Source organism: Pipistrellus hanaki, assembly GCF_964339955.1.
Source record: "Pipistrellus hanaki genome assembly, chromosome: 3".
NCBI lineage: Eukaryota > Metazoa > Chordata > Mammalia > Chiroptera > Vespertilionidae > Pipistrellus > Pipistrellus hanaki.
Window position 1 is genome coordinate 167036220 of NC_140505.1, and position 18397 is coordinate 167054616.

Here is an 18397-nt window from a genome sequence, read left to right on the forward strand (position 1 = left end):
CATTTCTTGGAAAACAGAATGACTTTGGCATCACCTTCTTCAATCCATCCTACATGTGTCTGGCAGAGAGAATTTTTTAGAATATTAATTAGGTCTCTGACCTGTCATTACTGTACTAAAAATCTTGAATAACTCAGCATGTCTTTAGGATAAACTTTAAAATTTAGCATATGGGATGAAATTTCCTGAATCCTTAATAGTCATGCTAGTTTGTCTGTTTGAAATAGTTAGCTTTCATCTCTTATCTAGCTAGCTGAATATCATCCTTGAAAATTTAACTTGTTGAAAATTTATATCCACACCAAACCAGCACACAGATGTTTATAGCAGCTTTATTCATAATTGCCCAAACTTGGAAGCAAACAAAATGTCCTTCAGTATGTGAATGGATAAACAAACTATTGTACATCCAGAAAACAGACTATTATCCAGTAATAAATAGAAGTGAGCTATCAAACCATGAAAAAAATATGGAGGAACCTTAACTACATATTATTAAGTGAAAGAAGCCAATCTGAAAAGGCTAAATACTGTGTGATTCCAACTGAATGACATACAAAAAGGCAAAACTATGGAGACAATAAAATGATCAGTGATTGCCAGGGTCTGGGATAAGGAGGGGAGGGATGAATAGGCTGAGACAGAAGATTCTTAGAGCAGTGAAATCTTTATGGTACTATAATGGTAGATACAAGTCATTACACATTTGTCCACACCCATAGAATGCACAACACTGAGTAAACATATGGTAAAATATGGACTTTACATTTGTCTGAGTGTAACAAATGTACCTCTCTGGTGTTGATAATGGGGAAGGCATTTGCTTGTGTGAGGGCAGAGGTTATATGGCAAATCTCCCTTCAATTTTGCTGTGAACCTAAAGCTGTTCTAAAAACATCGTCTATAAAAACAAAACAACAAAACAAAACAAACAAAAAAAACCTGTTGAACTTACACCCTTTCTATCAGAAGTCTGTATTAGATGCCCCTCTTCTGGGCTTCCTTAGTTAGGATCTCCCATCATGACATTTATTCTTTACACAATAATTGATTCACCTGCCTCCCCCACTGAATATAAGCATCTTGAAGGTGGATTTTGTGTCTGACTGGTCTTCAATTTCCCCTGCAGGTGTTTAATACATGTTTTCTGGATAAAACACTTTAAAAAAAATACACCTCCACAGAAATGGGACTCCTAAGTCTCAGGAGAAGAGGATCAGTAATCTCCTCAGGCAACCATGACTATAATTTTGAATTTAAACACCTACTCCGTTTTAATAGAAAAGTTCCTTAATCATTATTCTCATTATTAATTATTATTTTAATTATGTTCACTGTCATCAGTGAAAAAATGCTATATCAATTCAGGGATAACAGGTTCACTATATCAAAACATTGAATCTGAGGTATCTAAGTGAGGGGAAAGGTCACTTAGTGCCTAGTATGGACTAATCCTTACAGGGAGACTCAAGGATCGTGACCTCTCTATACCCTGGACCCCCCAGTATATCATCTGCAGAGATAAAATATACTATATGTCAGTCTATTGGCATCTGGAAAGTCACTCCAATGGGAAATCACTGTGGAATTTATTTGTCTTTGATAAGTCTTTAATGTTTTTGCAGCATTATTGTAATTCAGGAGTAGGCTATCCTCTGAATACAACTAGTAAGAGTTAGTTTCACACAATAGACCATTATTCATGGGCAGTCTTGGTGAACATATGCTTCCTGCAGTGATAAAGCCAACAGCTATATCCTAAAACTAGGATATAGCTGTTGGCTTTTTCAGGGCCAGAATAACAATCTACAATTGCAGAGTGCTTTAGGTTTGAAAGCTCTTTCACGCCTACCGTGGTGGAGATATTGTCAAAGCTCAGACCTCTTGGCAAGTTGTCAGTGGTTTCATAATGTTGCATTTGTTTGCATGTATATGGGTGTGTGGGGTGGAGTGAGCATTGATGAAAAACACACTTCTCCAACCTATGCCCTCGTAGTTCTTTTCCATTAACCCAATCTACAAATATACTTTAGTGAACTATTTACTGAATACATACTAAGTACCAGTCACCATGCTAAATGTTAGGGGATATCCTTTTAACAACTAAAACAGACACTGTTTTATTTTTAGTCATTTCTCTATACCTATAAACAATAAATCCTGCAGAATCCCAAATGTCTTCCCTGAGGCTTGCCTTGCACATAATATTTAATTCATAAATGGATAACTCTCAGGATACGCTAAATGGGGGGGAAAAATGCAAGTGAAACTGTTATCAAGAGAAGGGTGTTTAACGTCATCATTTACCATAATGTCCATCTTGAATCTTTAAACTTTCCCCCTCTAACTCTGAGGACCCTCCGGTGTCTCCTGTTATCGAAATAGCTTCTCCTGCCGAAATTGATTTGGCTCAGTGGATAGAGCTTCGGCCTGCGGATTGAAAGGTCCTAGGTTCGATTCCGGTCAAGGGCACGTACCTTGGTTGTGGGCACATCCCCAGTAGGGGGTGTGCAAGAGGCAGCTGATCTCTCATGGATGTTTCTAACTTTCTATCCCTCTCTCCTCCTCTCTGTAAAAAAAAAAAAAAAAAAAAAAAAAAAAAAAAAAAAAAAAAAAAAAAATATATATATATATATATATATATATATATATATATATATATATATATATATATATATATATATATATATATATATATTGAAAAGAAAAAAAAGAGAAATGGGTTCTCCTATTTATGCCCCGTTAGAATGCACTGTAAGTTCTGCGCTCCGTGGTTGCCTGTGGGGACGGGAACTGGGGTGGGGTGTGGGGGTGGGGGTGAGAAGCAGACTTTTCACTGTCTACAGTACATTTTGGCAGTTTGACTTCCATCCTGTGCCTATGCGTGTCCTCTGGCCCAGGGAAGCCAGCAGGTGCAGCAGCTGCAGACCTTCAGGCCACCACGAGGTTCACGCCCCCGCCCCCTCACCGTGCCCTTGGCCTTGGGGGGCGCGTGGGTGAGCGGGGCGGGGGCGCGGGGGACGAAGGCCCTTTCTCCGGCTCATCGCCGTGGGTCCCCGGGAGCCGGAGCCGCCGCCGGGACAGGCTCGCCTCTCCTGCCTGTACCGGGAGGACCGCGCCCGCAGGAGCCGGGAAGCAGGTCGGGGTTGCCGGGCCGGAATGTGCCCTCCCTCCCCCGCCTCCCCCACTTCCAACCTCCGCCAACTTTGGGCTGCGGCGGCGGCGACGGAAGCAGGAACTTGCGAAGCACAAAGCAGCGGGGCCGGCGGGAGCTGCGGAGCATCCCCGCTGTCCACACCGAGACCCCCGCGCGCGTGGGAGCCGTCCACGCACCGGTGCACCCGGAGGCTCCGGGGTCCCCTCGGCGCCAGGTAAAGGCGTCCCAGCCCCCTCCTCCCCACCTGCCCACGGCAGCCCCGCCACCCTCCCGGCCCGGGGCGAGGCTCCCCACCCTCCCACCCCCCAACCCCCAAAGCAGGCGGGGAGCGGGCTGCGCAGGAGGCTGACCCGGATCCCGGTGGCACTGGTGGCCTAGAGGCTCTCCAGGCGGCCGGCCGCACCTGTCGCAGATGGCACCGGCCCCGCGTCCTCAGGACCCGCAGGACAGTTTAGTGAGCGACAAGCATTTCCCCCACGGGAGGGAAATTTTCCTTTTTTTTTTTTCTTGTATGATTTGTGTCCCGTATTCATTATCAAACCCACTAGTTGTCTAATGCTCTGTAAGTGTGTGTGTGTTGTGTGTGTGTGTGTGTGTGTGTGTGTGTGTGTGTGTGTGTACGTGTTGATAAATCAGATTATGCTGTGAGTGAAATGGTTTCCAATATTTGAAGTAGTTATGTGCACGTGTGTTTGACTATACTAGTAATCAGGCATGAAAGCTCAGGCGCTTCTTCTCCTGCCCACCTGTATCCGTTTCCCTTCCATTTTTTCAACAAGATTGAACTTGATTTTGGACCTTGAAGGCCTAAATAATAATGGGTTAGAAGATTAATTTACCTAATAGTTGTTGAGTATTTTTAATGAGATCAACTCTTCAGTTCGTCGCGCTGTCTGCCCAGGAGCTACACAGATGTTGCATAGTGAGAACACAGCTCAGCATAGAGACTGGCATGTGAGAAATATAAATGTCCCATATAATAAAACTGTAATATGCAAATCGACCAAACAACGGAATGACTGGTCTGTATGATTAACACAATAGCTGCCCCCTGGTGGTCAGTGCGCTCCCAAGGGTTGGGAGGGTGTGTGTGTTTGGGGGGAGGCGGGGGGGGGGGGGGGGGAGGGGGGGGGCGCAACTCGGCCAGAAGCCTCTCCTTCCACCTCGGCTACAGGTGGGCGGTAAGGAACAAGGGGTCTAGGACTGCGAGAGCCCCAGACTGTGAGAGGGATGTCTGACTGCCAGCTCAGGCCTGATCCCAGAAAGCAGACATCCCCTGAGAGGTCCTGGACTGAGAGAGGGTGCAGGCCAGGCTGAAGGACTCCCCTCCCCCCCAAGTGCATGAATTTTGTGCACTGAGCCTTTAGTTCCTTATAATTTTATTGTTTTGAAAGTTAGACATAACAGTTAACAAGGTAGCTAATTGACTTGTGGTGGTTTGTTTGGTTTCTTGGTTTTTAAATTATTCCCTTATTTTTTACTTACTAAAGTATCTGTTTACATTAGAGTTCACCCTTTATATTGCACAGTTCCATGGATCTTGGCAAATATAATGATATGTACCCATCATTACAGTATCATATAGAATTGTTTCATTGCCCTAAACATCTCCTGTGCTCCACTGATTTTTTTTTTTCTTTTTACTGCCAATGTAGTTTTGCTTTATCCAGAATGTCATATAATTGAAATTATATCTTTCAGACTGGCTTCTTCCACTCACCAATATGCAATTGAGGTTCCCCTGTGTCTTTTGTGGCTCGATAGTTCATTTCTTTTTATTCCTGAATAATATTTCATTGTATTAATATATCACAGTTTGTTTGGAGATAAGACAATGGGAGGCAAGAAGAGGAAGGATTCTAACACTCAGAGGCAGGCCTGCTGTTTGTACCTCTTTCTTCACAAACACTTGTCGGCTTTTAAGCAGTGATAGGATAGTATGTGTGTTTGTGTTTATTAGTTCTTTGCCAAGTTTTTAAACGAAAGGTTGTCTCAAATCTTTTAGAAGTGATATGAATAAGAATGCTTGTTTATTTTTGCCCTATGAATTATAAGTCATTGACATCGACTTAAAGGAAATGAAATGTATCTTTTCTAGATTTGCTAAAAGAAACAAAACTCACTAATGATTTTCTTTTTGGTCTAGAGAAAAATCCCATCATCCGTGCAATCTTCTTGATGCAAACGAACACCAAAGGAAGGGTTACTCTTGACCTTTGAGGACTTTAATATAGAAATTTAAAATGTTCTTCAGGGAAGAACGGAGCTTGGCCTACATTTGTATAATCATTGGCTTCCTGACAGTCAGGCTGTCTGCCAATCGTAATTGTCCTACCCAGAGTCTAGAAGATGTTGTCATCGACATACAGTCATCTCTTACTAAGGGAATACGAGGCAATGAGCCCATACATACAGTAACTCAAGAAGACTGCATTAATTCTTGCTGTTCAACAAAAAACATATCAGGTAAGTAATAGTCCCTTCCTTGACAACCCTTTATTCCATGTGTTTTGTGACATAAGTAGCTGGTTGACATGGCTCAATAGTTTCTATTAGTGATTCTCAGCAGGGTAGAAAGGTGGGTGACAAAATCACCCCGGGAATGTTTCACAAGGGTGCCCTCTCCTCCCCTAAGCTGAGTCAGAGTTACTGATGAGTGTGTGTGTGTGTACCACTCAGGTGTTTGGGTGTAAAAAGGTGGAGAACCACCCGTGTTAGGTTCTAACAGGCATCTGGGGTATTGAAACAAAAATGCTATTTGAGTGCTTAGCTGCCATTCATATGACACTGAAGGAAACTAAGGCCACAGGTTTAAACTATGCCTTTGCATATTTTAGGCTCCAAACCTATTACCTGAAAAGAGGAGTCTATATCTAAGTGAAACAATGTTGTTCAGTTGTTTTTGAACCTGCCCTAATTCCCTAAATTAAAACAAAAACAAAACCCAAACACCTAAATCTATTGAGCACCTAATGCTTTGCTGGAGATAAAACAAATGAGTTAGATGGACAAGGCCTTGCCCTCAGAGCCTAGAAGAGCTAGTGAACGTTGGATAAGTGATTCTTACTTGATTTATTAGCCAACAAAACCCTGTTTTCTCTGAGATCTTTACTTCCTTTTCTTTCTATAATGGTTGTGGTATAAGAAGGAAGGAAGGAAGGAAAGGAGGGAGGGAGGGAGAAAGGAAGGAAAGAAGAAAGGAAGGAAGGAAGGAAGGAAGGAAGGAAGGAAGGAAGGAAGGAAGGAAGGAAGGAACATTCTTTCATCACCATATATTTGATCCCCCTTACCCTCTTTGTCCTCCCCATTCCTGTTCCCCTCTGGTAACTACCATTCTGTTTTCTGTATCTATGAGTTGATTTGGGGTGGAGTATTTTTTGTTGCTTTTTGTTTTATATCCCACATATGAATGATAACATCCGGTTCTTGTCCTTTTCTGCCTGACATATTTCACTTAGCATAATTCCCTCAAGAACGTGCATTTTTATAATTAGCCTATATGCCTCTTAACCTTCAACTTGGCCCAAGTGTCACAGACCAAGATGTGAGATGGTACCAGGTTAAGGTCAAAGCCAACCGTAGGCCATGATAATTAGAGAGAATAATTTCTACTGGACATAAGAGAAAGAGAAGCCAGAAATGAAAGTTAAGAGTGAAAAGCGAGGAAAGAAAGCAGAAAAGCAAAAACAATAAGAAAGAAAAGAAATGCTAAAAAAGAACCAAAAGAAGAATGGCACTGATAAAAATAAAAAATAGTCTTTGTATTCCATATACTATTCAGATTCTTTGTGGAAGGAGGCATATTATATATGATGCTGACTTTACTAACTCCATCCAAGGACACCTGGCTCATGCCTTCATATGTGTGTGAGATGCCTTCAGGATACAAGAGATATATGAAATCATTAGGGTTAGATCCAATTCTTTCTTTTTTTAAAAAATATATTTTATTGATTTTTTTACAGAGAGGAAGGGAGATGGATAGAGAGCTAGAAACATCGATGAGAGGGAAACCGACCAGCTGCCTCCTGCACACCCCCTACGGGGGATGTGCCTGCAACCAATGTACATGCCCTTGACCAGAATCAAACCTGGGACCTTTCAGTCCGCAGACCGACACTCTATCCACTGATCCAAACCGGTTTTGGCTAGATCCATTTCTTAAGTCCCAACTCAACTGTGAGTTGTGTAAAGATTGCAAAATCAATGTTTCTATATATGTGGATGTATTTTAGCAATTAGAAGGCTTATTTCTAAATAGTTAAATACACTGTTAAAAATTGCCTTTGCCAGCCCTTGCTGGTTTGGCTCAGTGGATAGAGCATCGCCCTGCAGACTGAAGAGTCCCAGGTTCAATTCTGGACAAGGGCACATGCCCAGGTTGCAGGCTCAGTCCCCAGTAGGGGGTGTGCAGGCGGCAGCCATTTAAGGATTCTCTCTCGTCATTGATGTTTTTATATCTCTCCTCCCTTCCTCTCTGAAATCAATAAAATAAAAAAAATCAAACCCTTTTTAAATTGATTTTGCCAAAATTACCTTCATTCAAGTTTTTAACCCAATGTCTTTAAATATTGCTTCTAGTGGCTAAGCTAAGGAAAAGGAAATGATTCAGCAGTCAGCAAGCGCGTGAACAAAAGTGTTTATGTTGGACACCAGAATAAATGAGGTTCTTCCTGCTTGAACACCAGAATAAATGAGGTTCTTCCTATTTTGAAATAGGATAATGCCTATGAACCCTTTCATTGCAGGGGACAAAGCATGTAACTTGATGATCTTCGACACTCGAAAAACAGCGAGACAACCCAACTGCTACCTGTTTTTCTGCCCCAGTGAGGAAGCCTGTCCACTGAAACCTGCGAAGGGTCTTCTGACTTACAGGATACTGAGAGGTAACGAGAACATTGTTCTTCTTCTTTTGTGATTGGAATTATTTCAGGGCCTGGTCATGGGAAAGATTTTCTGCAAGAGTCTAAGTAAAACTGCCAAAAGAGGTCGCAAATATAGAGGCACACCAGGAGATCCCATGATTTTAAAGTTCAGCTTTTTTCCAGGGAAAGACCTCCGAGTGATACGATTTTTTTTTTTTACTTTCTTAAGATAAAAGTTGCACATACCTTTCAGGAAACACCTGAACACCATTTTGAAACACCTCTTTAGATCAATGTCAACAGCACTGGAATAAGTGTTTTGAAAGGGGTGAAGACCTATGTAAATATACAGAATTCTGGTATGTTTGTCATTAGGTTAGAATTATTTTATAATCACATTATCTGAAATCAAACTCGGTGGATTTTGTTGTGTAGACCTAGAGAGAAGTTCATTCAAAAATATTAATTGAGCATATACCATATAATAAATTCTCCTTGCACATGGAACGTAAATATTTGTTCAGAACACAGAAAGTAAACTAAAATAATCAATAACATAATTATTTGAATATATCTTCCTGCACGCCCCCTACTGGGGATCAAGTCCACAACCCAGGCATGTACCCTGACCAGAAATCAAACCCTGAGCTCCTGGTCAACCACTGAACCACACCAGCCGGGGGGATGTGGTGTTTTAAAGGAGATTTCTCGAAGCTCACCATGACAGCTGTATTGGGAATGGACAATGACCCAGCAGCAAGAGGGGAAGTAGGAAGTCTGGGTAGGAAGTGGGGGTGAGATGTAAGTGGTGGACCAGGGAGGTGGTAGAGGAGATGGAGAGACAGAGACATAGGGGCTATTTCAGAGGAAGAGTTATCAGGACTCGTTGCTGGCATGGATGTGGGGGACAAGAAAAAGACAAGCTGCCCTAGCCGGTTTTGCTCAGTAGATAGAGGGGTCATGTGGACTGAAGGGTCCTGGTCTCGATTCAGGTCAAGGGCACATGCCTGGTTGCGGGTTCAATCCCCACTGGGGGGCATGCAGGAGGCAGCCAACCAATGATTCTCTCTCATCATTGATGTTTCTATCTCCCTCTCCCTCTCTCTTCCTCTCTGAAATCAATAAAAATATATTTTTAAAAAAGAAAAAGAAAGGCATTGAAGCTGAGTCCTACTTTTTGTATTGAGTGTCTGGGTGGATAGTGGCACCATCTACTGAGCTGAGGAAGATCTGAGAAATGGCTTCAGAGTTGGGAGGGAAAGTGCCGTCAAGGGCTCTCTCCTGACTGTATCACGTTGCACGTGAAGTACTTTGGGGAAAGATACTGCTCAGAGCACCTGGGCACTGACTCTGCTTCGTCCCCTGGCTGGGGCTGTATCTGAGATTCATTAACCAGGAAATCCTGATACGTCAGACATTCCCTGAAACAGCTTATTTGTGAAAGTTGCTCATAAATATCGGTGTGGGCCCAAGTCTTAAAAAGACTGGCACGTTAAGACACGAAGTTCCCATTTTGCAAGATGAAAAACAATCTCTGAGGATGGCTGCTGATGATGTTTGCACAACAGTGTGAATATGCTCGGTGCCACCAAACTGTACACTTGAAAAGGGTTAACTTGGTCAGCTGTATGTATATATTTTACCACCGTTTGTAAAAACAGTAATTTTAAAATGACTTTGGGTGGCATAGAACAGATTCGGTTTCTCAAAACACTCGAGACTGTTCCTTGCATGGACAGTGCATGTCCTTCCCTTTGGAGGCTTCAGGGCCAGGGAGTGACCAGTGTGGGCTCTTCACGTCCCCTGCCTATTTGTACGTGGTCTTGGCTAAAAACACAGGGGCCCTGCCTCGTGGTGCGGACATGGCTTCTGACCGTTCCTGCTGGATCACCTGTTAGACACCCAGGGGTGGAGTCCGCGGGAACTGGATATGCCAGTCTGAGTTTCCAAGGAGGTCAGGGCTCAAGACACGGATTGGAATGTTTACCCTCCTCCTTCAGGAGCTCCCGTCATGTAGAAGTTGGACCATCACATTCCTCCTCTATTATCCCTTCCCACTACCTCTTCTTCATACTGTCCTTTCTCCCGCTATCAGTGTGTGTTCCCTTTGTCTGTTATCTATTTCACAATTAAAGCAGAATATTTAAATTTTATGGGTGATTTTAATCCAGTCATTTTACTGCCATAAAATCTAAAGAAACTGTATCAAAACAAGAAAAAAAAAAAACTATTGGTGTGGAGCCGTTTACCATATCATTAGTCTAAAAAATGAAAAACCAGAAGCAGCATAAAGGTTCAGTTGCCAGAGTATGGTTGGGTGGGAAATATGATGGTTTCACTTGAGGGAATATGATGCAGACACTAAAACATAAGTTTGAGGTGTAGAAATAAGCAAATTCATTTAAATTTCTGGTGGAAAACATTCAGTTGTTTTTCAATTACATGAAAAAAAATTTAACTTAAAGGTATACGGACATGTTAATAGTGGCTGGAACGTAACAGAAATTACAGTTGAATTTATTTTCATTGTTATAATACTTCAGTAATGTTGCTTATATATATATATATATATATATATAAATTATTGATTTTTTACGGAGGAAGGGAGAGAGGGATAGAGAGTTAGAAACATCAGTGAGAGAGAATCATTGATCAGCTGCCTCTTTTTTTTTTTTAAATATATTTTATTGATTTTTTACAGAGAGGAAGGAAGAGAGATAGATAGCCAGAAACGTCGATGAGGGAGAAACATTGACCAGCTGCCTCCTGCACATCCCCCACGCAACCGGGGATGTTTTTCCCTCAACCAACGTACATGCCCTTGACCAGAATCGAACCCGGGACCTTTCAGTCCGCAGACCAACTCTCTGCCACTGAGCCAAACCGGTTTTAGCGATCAGCTGCCTCTTGCACACCCCTTACTGGAGATGTGCCTGCAACCAAGGTACATGCCCTTGACTGGAATCGAACCTGGGACCTTTCAGTCCGCAAACTGGTTTCAGCAGGTTGTTTCTTTTATAATGCATGTATTATAAAAGCAGGAGTGTGCAGTAAAGATTCTCTCCGATGGAAATCTGAGAAAAGGGAACTTGGCATGCGCATAAACCTTTGAAGGGCTAGTGAAAAGGCAATAAGAATCAACAGTTCCTCTGGTAGCCACCAGGGAGTGATGTCAGCCCAGAGCAGGTTGATTAATAGCTAGGTGCAAAGTGGCTCCAATCCCAAACATGGTGTGCAATGGACTGTTTATATTTTACAGGATGTTTACAAGTTATGTGTGTCATTCAGTTTATGAATCTGCCCATGTTGATGGATTGAGATTCCCCATGGATGTAAATTATCCACCTCCTGTTTGGAGTAAAATTAAATACCTGGTTGGTGGTGTGTTTCTGGATGAGCTCTATTTCCTATAAATGATTGACTAGTATTTACAGACTGAAAGTTTGAAAGATGGCAGTGTATTCTGTCCATCCTATAAAACTATTGCAGCTTGGCACCGTTAAATTTTTTTTTCCAGCTTGTGGGATATTATTTCTACCAAGTACTGGAATAAATTGGGAGTCTGTTTGCTCAGCTGGTTTTCAAGTAATAATCAGTACGTAAGTCTTTTACCTAGTGAAGTCACTTAAAAATGAAACTCAAAAGAGGGGTTGAGGGCACAGACCTGTTTCCCAACTCCCTCTGTGGCCTGACTCTCCGTGACTGAGAGAAACTTAAGTGGGTGAGGTCAGTGGACCGGGTGTGCAGGATCCCTGTGTGGTTTTAGGATCTTTGCCAATAGATGTATCTTATCAGGAAAGGAGACTGACCCTTTCTTTGCTTTATTTACGAGTAGAGGCCTGGTGCACGAAATTCGTGCACTCAGGGTGTGGAGGTCGCTCAGCCCCGTCTATGCCTTCTCAGAGTCTGGGAGCCCTCAGGGGATGTCCTACTGACAGCTTATGCCCACTCCTCACCAGCTTGGGCCCTGCTTCTGATTGAACGGCACTCCCTCTGTGGGAGCGCACTGACCACCAGGGGGGGCAGCTCCTGCCTTGAGCATTTGCCCCCTGGTGGTCAGTGTGCGTCATAGTGACTGGTGGTTCTGCCATTTAGTCTATTCGCATTATTAACCTTTTATTAAATAGGATATTTGATTTCTTGGGGGAAAAAAACAGCTGTTTTGGTCATTTCTGTCAATGGTCTTATTTAAGTTCTGATTTCACACATAATCACAGAGCACTTCCTTAGTCTCTCTCTCTCTTTTTTTTTTTTTTTTTTTTGAAATTTTAAAATGAGATATGTTGAGTCCTGCTGTTTTTTGTTTGTTTGTTTTTTAACATCTGATCCTACCTAAGCATAAAGATGCTGTTCATTTCATGGGGATGCAATGCCTGTGAATATGATATCAGCTGCAGCAGAGACTCTTCTTCAGTATTGTTGGAGGAAAGAGGAATTCCAGGCATCTCAATTATATTTTAGAGGAAAGTACAATATCCTTGAGTAGGTGTCCCCAAACTTTTTTCAGTCAGGCCAGTATGTCCTGCTTAGTCACCTCCGTCGTCGTAGTTGGAAAGCAGTGATAGACAATAGGTAACCAAATGAACATGGTTGTGTGCCAATAAAACTTTACGAACACTGAAATTTGAATTTCACGTCATTTTCGTTTGCCACAAGTATTATTTTTTTAACCACTTAAAAATGTAGAAGCCATTTTTAGTGCACACACCATACAAAGACAGGTGACAGCCCAGATTCGGGCCACAGACCATAGGTGGCAAACCCCTGTCCTAGAAAGAATAGTATGTGACAATTCCAAAGGACCTCTTAGAGGTGTGAGGCTTAGAGAGTGGTCACAGATGTTGCCGATCTGAAGCTGCCTTTGGATCTGGTCGTTAGGACAGAGGAGAGTGAGGTCTCGTTTAGAAACCGACATTGAGGCGAGTTGAGGAAGGAAAGGGGAAAGAGAACCGGGGAGAGTTGATCAGCAAAGGCTAGGAAATTCCTTTGCTTCCTTCCTCGTGTTTTCTGCAGTTCTCACCCCAGTGAAATGATTAGTTAACCAGCAGCGTAGTTCAAATGCTCATTCCCTGCCCTGATTGCTTTAACAGACCTCTGCAGTTGGAGCTGTGGTAAATGGCGTGTGTGACTGAGAGCACCGTTCTAAGCCTTCTCGTGCCTGAGGAGGACCTGAGGCCGGTTCCTCTTCAGAAGGAGTTAGGACTGTGTGATTTTCTGATCTTTTTGCGGCCATCATGATTTCAAATATTGGCTCATCATCCTCAGAACCTGAGATACTAGCTCTAAAATTGTAATATTTAGGAACCAAAATTGAATCCCCTAGGTTGCCTCTCTCCCCTGAGATTAGTGCTGAAATGTATTTATTTTTTTTAATTGAAAAATGTCATCAGCTGCTTTGGCCTTCTCCCTGCCTCCTCCCTGCCTCCTGAGGAGACCAAAACCCCCTGTTCTCCTCCCATTCCCCCTTGGCAAAGCTAATCGTGAAGATTCTGCCTCCTCTCCCCATTGTCCCATGGCCTCCACCTACCTTTCTTGCCAGCCCCTGTCCCCACTGTTAATCTCTCCAGGGATTGCTTGCTCCCCAGTTGTCACATCCCAGCTGGCACCGCCTGCAGGAGCCCTGGCCTCACATGGACAGTCTCCCTCCCAGACCCTCTGCCATACCCCCTGGCCCAGGCTTCTTCCATGGCCTTGGCCCCTAAGGCGCCTCCATCTTCCAACATCTCCTGCTGCCCATGCTGAGGTCGTCTTTGAGTCCCTGCTCCTCTCACCTCTTCCTCCATTTGTCTGACCCTCTTCCCTACATTCCTCTTCTCCTCGGTCCCATCACCCTAGAAATAACCCATAGCATCCGGTGGAGAGGTTCTGATTTAGCAGTTTGTTTTTTTTCCCATGTTGCACAAGTCTCAAAGAAATGTCAAGTATGAACAGTGTGGGATGTACTGAACAAGTGACTATGTTTGCCTTTTTTAACCCTGCCTTATACATTTAAGTCTCCCTTTTATTTTCTGTACATTTCCAGATGTTCCATCATCGGGCCAACCTGATTTGCTGAGCCAGAGAGTCACTCCCACACCCCCTCATCCAACAGGTGATGCAAAGCCCACTGGCATCCTCTGGAGAGATTCATTTTCTCAGAAGTTCGGAGCCTCAGAGCACTTGGAGAAACTACTCAGGATTGATCCAGGGAGTACACCGTCCCCTGTTTATCAAGAAGGAGGGCATTCTCGGAGTTCCCAGTCTTCCTCTGGACAAAGAATAGGCCATCTGCTGCCTGAAAATGTGACCACATTCCCCACCACGGTAACTGCTGCTGCTCCACACACCGCCTCCGCCTCCCCAGAGCCCCGGTCTCTCTCCCCCACTAGTGCCCCAGCCGCACCGACTGTGTCTTCTCCACCACAGGCAGCCACCACAGCTCCGCCTGCAGCCACAGTCACCTCTCAGCCTCCCACCGTCATCTCTACAACTTTGACCCGTGCCGTGATTACACCTCAAGCCAACATGACTACCACAGCCATCCCAACCACCACCTTTCAGGCACCTACAGAATGGAAAGGCCCACCGGAAACGATGCCCTTCAGAGAAATTTCCAACCTAACGGTGACCCCAGAGAAGGTCCATCACCCTGCGACGGGTCTTCTGCCAAATGTGGGATCTTCTGCTACGGATGAAACTGCTCCCCAGGAAACCGGGAAGACCAGCTCAGGCGGCTCCTCCCAGCGTGGTGTTCCAGGAAGTCCTCCCGGCCTTCCATACGAAAAGTGGCTGCTCATTGGGACCCTGCTCTTTGGTGTTCTGTTCCTCACAATAGGCCTCGTCCTCTTGGGCAGAATGCTCTTGGAATCCCTGCGTAGGAAACGCTACTCGAGGCTGGATTATTTGATCAATGGGATCTACGTTGACATCTAAGGACAAAGCTGCATGTCTCTTAATTCATGGGGGTCCTCGCAGCCCACACCCAGTGGGTTTCTGCTAACTCGCTGATCTTGGGATTTTTGAAGGTATTTTAAATACGGTCAAGAGCCCCTCCCCCCCCAGCACACACTTTCCTTTTTCTTTTTTTTTTTAAGGGGAGAAAGAAAACAAATAAGGTAATTTGTGAGATCTGTCTCTAAAATGTTAGCTGAAAACAAAGCTTTACCTACAGTAATAATGTATAATTGCCATATAAATTTGAAAAATTGACTGTTTTTTGGGGGGGTTGGGGGAGTAATGGTTGGGACTTCTAGGCTCCAATTTGTTAATATTTCTAGTTCCAGATAAAGTCAGCTACTTATGATCTTAATTCTAATGGGTTTACTTTCCTTTTGTATGTATACCAATGAAACTTATTCCGGATGTATTTCCTTCCAATTAAATATTTGAGTAAATCCTTTGTTACTCAGCAATGTTCTTGTAAGTCACATGCTCAGCTGGATAACTTTCCATGTATTCCCACCAGTAAATGATTAAATGATGAAAATATGTGTTCTAAATTAAAATGAACATTCCCCTCCTCCTTTTCTCATCAATGAGCAAAGAGGTTCCTTTAGGTTTAGGAGAATTCTAGCAAAACATTAGCCTACATGGAGACAATGATAAGTCAGTTCTGATGCCCAAATTTACTTTGGATCTATTTTATAGTTCCAATACTGTTAAAAATAATAGTAATATAGGCATTTTCCCATGTTTAAAACTTAACCATATGATTTATAAATCCTTATCTAAACTTGACTAACACTCATTTTTTGGCTTTATTTATAGTAACATTGGAAATAATAGATAGCACTTAAAATTATTATTCAATGATTAGTGTGTTGTAACTTTCATTGATTAATTATTGAGATGTCTGAGAAATGCCTTTAATATGCAGAGTTTGCCAGACAAGTTACAGTGGGTAACTAAGAAGCCAGGAGGCCACCTAGGCCAGTTTGACATGAGCAAAAGCAGAGGTTTGGTCCCTTCCTGGTGATAAAATGGAATTTGGGTGAGAACTTTATACAGTGAACACTAGAGGGCAGTAGGTGGCTAATAAGTATAGCAAGGAAGGCAACTGCAGGAAATAATAGAAACGGGCGGACTGGTAAACATAATAGAATCAGGGACATAGAAAGGAATTGGACTAACAATTCTCAGGGGGAAGGGAGTCTGAGGGGTGAGGGAAGAGATTGGACAAGAATCTTACATCTATGGATGAAGACAGGGGCAGGGGTAAGGGCATGGGGTGGAGTTGGGAATCAGGTGGAGAGGAGATATGGGAGAATAAGGGGGAAAGAGGAAACCTGTAATAATCTGAACAATAAAGATTTATTATAAAAAAGAAAAAAAGAAAAAAAAAGAAACGGGCTTTTCTCTTTCTTCATCTCTTCCTTCCAGTCCCCTCTCCTGGAATCCTATCCTCCCCACCCCCTCCCCCTGCCCCTCTGGCTTATACTAAGCTCATAAAGCTCATTAAGAGGAAAGCTAGTCTCCTGAAAATAGTATTTTTCACATATTTTCCAACTTAACAGTTTGACACAAATCTCCAAGGGGTTTACATAAGTTTTAAGTAGGTTGAATAAATAACACCTTGAATCAATTTAATTTAACAAGCATTTATTGAACAGCCACCTGTAGGTCAGAATCAGATTAGTAACTAAGAGCCTCAGAATTTTTAAATTCTGCCCTCCCCCCCCTTTTTGATGGAACTGAATCGTGGAAACAAGGCTTTTCTGTGGGTGTTTTTAAGAGCTTTCTCCTGCTTCTCTTGGATCTCTCCATCTCCTTGCTGCGTACAGTCTCCTTCGAGATGGAAACTTGACGGGGAGCCCAGCCTGAGGCCCGAGCTGTAGTCCAGATGAGAAATGCTATGGGGCCAAGCTCTGGCAGGGACTGGGGACGGATGTAGATGGTAGGGGAACCGTTTGGGTTTAAGACCTGTTTCTAAGAGTTGGACTAGCTCTTCTCACACTGCCCTCTCTGCTTATGACCCCGGCCACAGTGAATTGAGACTGCTGCACGGGGACATCACAGAGGAAAGAAGCCTGCGTTTGTTTTCTTTTCAATAACTGTAACAGTGATTAGCTTAGCCCCGTGGTCAGCAAACTGTGGCAGATGAACCGTTAGTCAGCGCCGACCTGTGGACGGAAGGGTCTTGGGTTTGATTCCCGATCAAGGGCACATACCTTGGCTGCAAGCTCAATCTAGGTTCTGGGGCTGTAGTTCTACACCCCTATTCTCTGTTTTTCAAATGCGCCAGGCGCCTTCATGAGCCATGCTATACCCTCTGCTTATACATGCCCTTCCCCTTGTTCACCTGGCCAATTTCCACTCACCTTTCAAGACTCAGCTCAAACATCACCTCCACCACTGTCTTCCCAGAGTCTCCCTGGAGATGTATAATCCTCCCGGGTTTCTGGCATCGCTCTTGATTTATACCATTAGCAAGACACTTCCATGGTATCTTCTAACATATCAGTTTATATGTTCCATCGCTAGACTGTGATATATTAGAGAGCACTATTTCTCTGATTCTCCCATACTTAATAGCATGCCTGGCACACAGTAGACACTCCATAAATGATCACAAGTGAGTTTTAAAACCTGTTTGGTGAAGTTCATTCCTTTCAGCAATGAGCCGTAATGTGATCGGCTGTACATGCAACAGCTTCTATATCATGCAGAGAAAATCCAGTTAAAACCACTTATATGCATTTTTTAAGAGAATAGGATGCAATCCAAGCGCACAGTGATAAAGTATATGCACTTAACTAAGACCATGTGCTGAGGAACCAGTAGATAAGTATTTGATTTTGTTTATTTCTTCCCTTAGAAAGCAATTTACTTAGCCTATAGAGAGGGCGAGCTGACAGAATGTTTTTGCTTGTGTTCTCATATTTTTTTTTGTTTATTTTAAAATCTATTTTTATAGGTGAGAATATTACAGATGACCCCCTATTTTTGGTTAATTTTAAGGTAACTTTTTAGAGCACACTTATCTCCAAAGTAAGGTTCAGATTCTAAGTTGTCTGTCCCTAAATTATGATGTTAGTTAGCAAAGGAATCAAAACTAAAACCTAGAGCTCCAGCCTTTTAATTGGAATATTCTTTCCACCACACTGTACTACCATGAACAGAGACGTGGAAATAATGCGCCTAGCAACACACACCCAGACATAGTGTGGGTGTAGGTATGTGTGTCCATTTTTGATTTTCAATCTCATTGTATATAACGTAATTTGTAATGTCTTCCATAAACATTTGTTTTTTCATCTTTTAATGAGAAACATCCACTTACATTTAAATAATAGGACATGATGACATGAGACTTACTAAATTCTGTTTTAATGATTACATGCAAATACCATTCTTATCAAGGACCAACAGAATTACCTATGCAACTTCACTCTCT

General features: G+C 42.9%; 1 protein-coding gene across 1 annotated transcript; it reads left to right on the forward strand.

Moving 5' to 3' along the window:
* The first annotated feature begins 2985 nt into the window (after window positions 1-2985).
* Window positions 2986-16069, forward strand: MANSC1 (MANSC domain containing 1). Its single transcript, XM_084877639.1, has 4 exons — window positions 2986-3371; window positions 5304-5623; window positions 7906-8046; window positions 14048-16069. The coding sequence occupies exons 2-4, from the start codon at window positions 5401-5403 to the stop codon at window positions 14935-14937; spliced, it is 1254 nt and encodes a 417-aa protein (XP_084733765.1). The 5' UTR covers window positions 2986-3371; window positions 5304-5400; the 3' UTR covers window positions 14938-16069.
* The last annotated feature ends 2328 nt before the right edge of the window (window positions 16070-18397 follow it).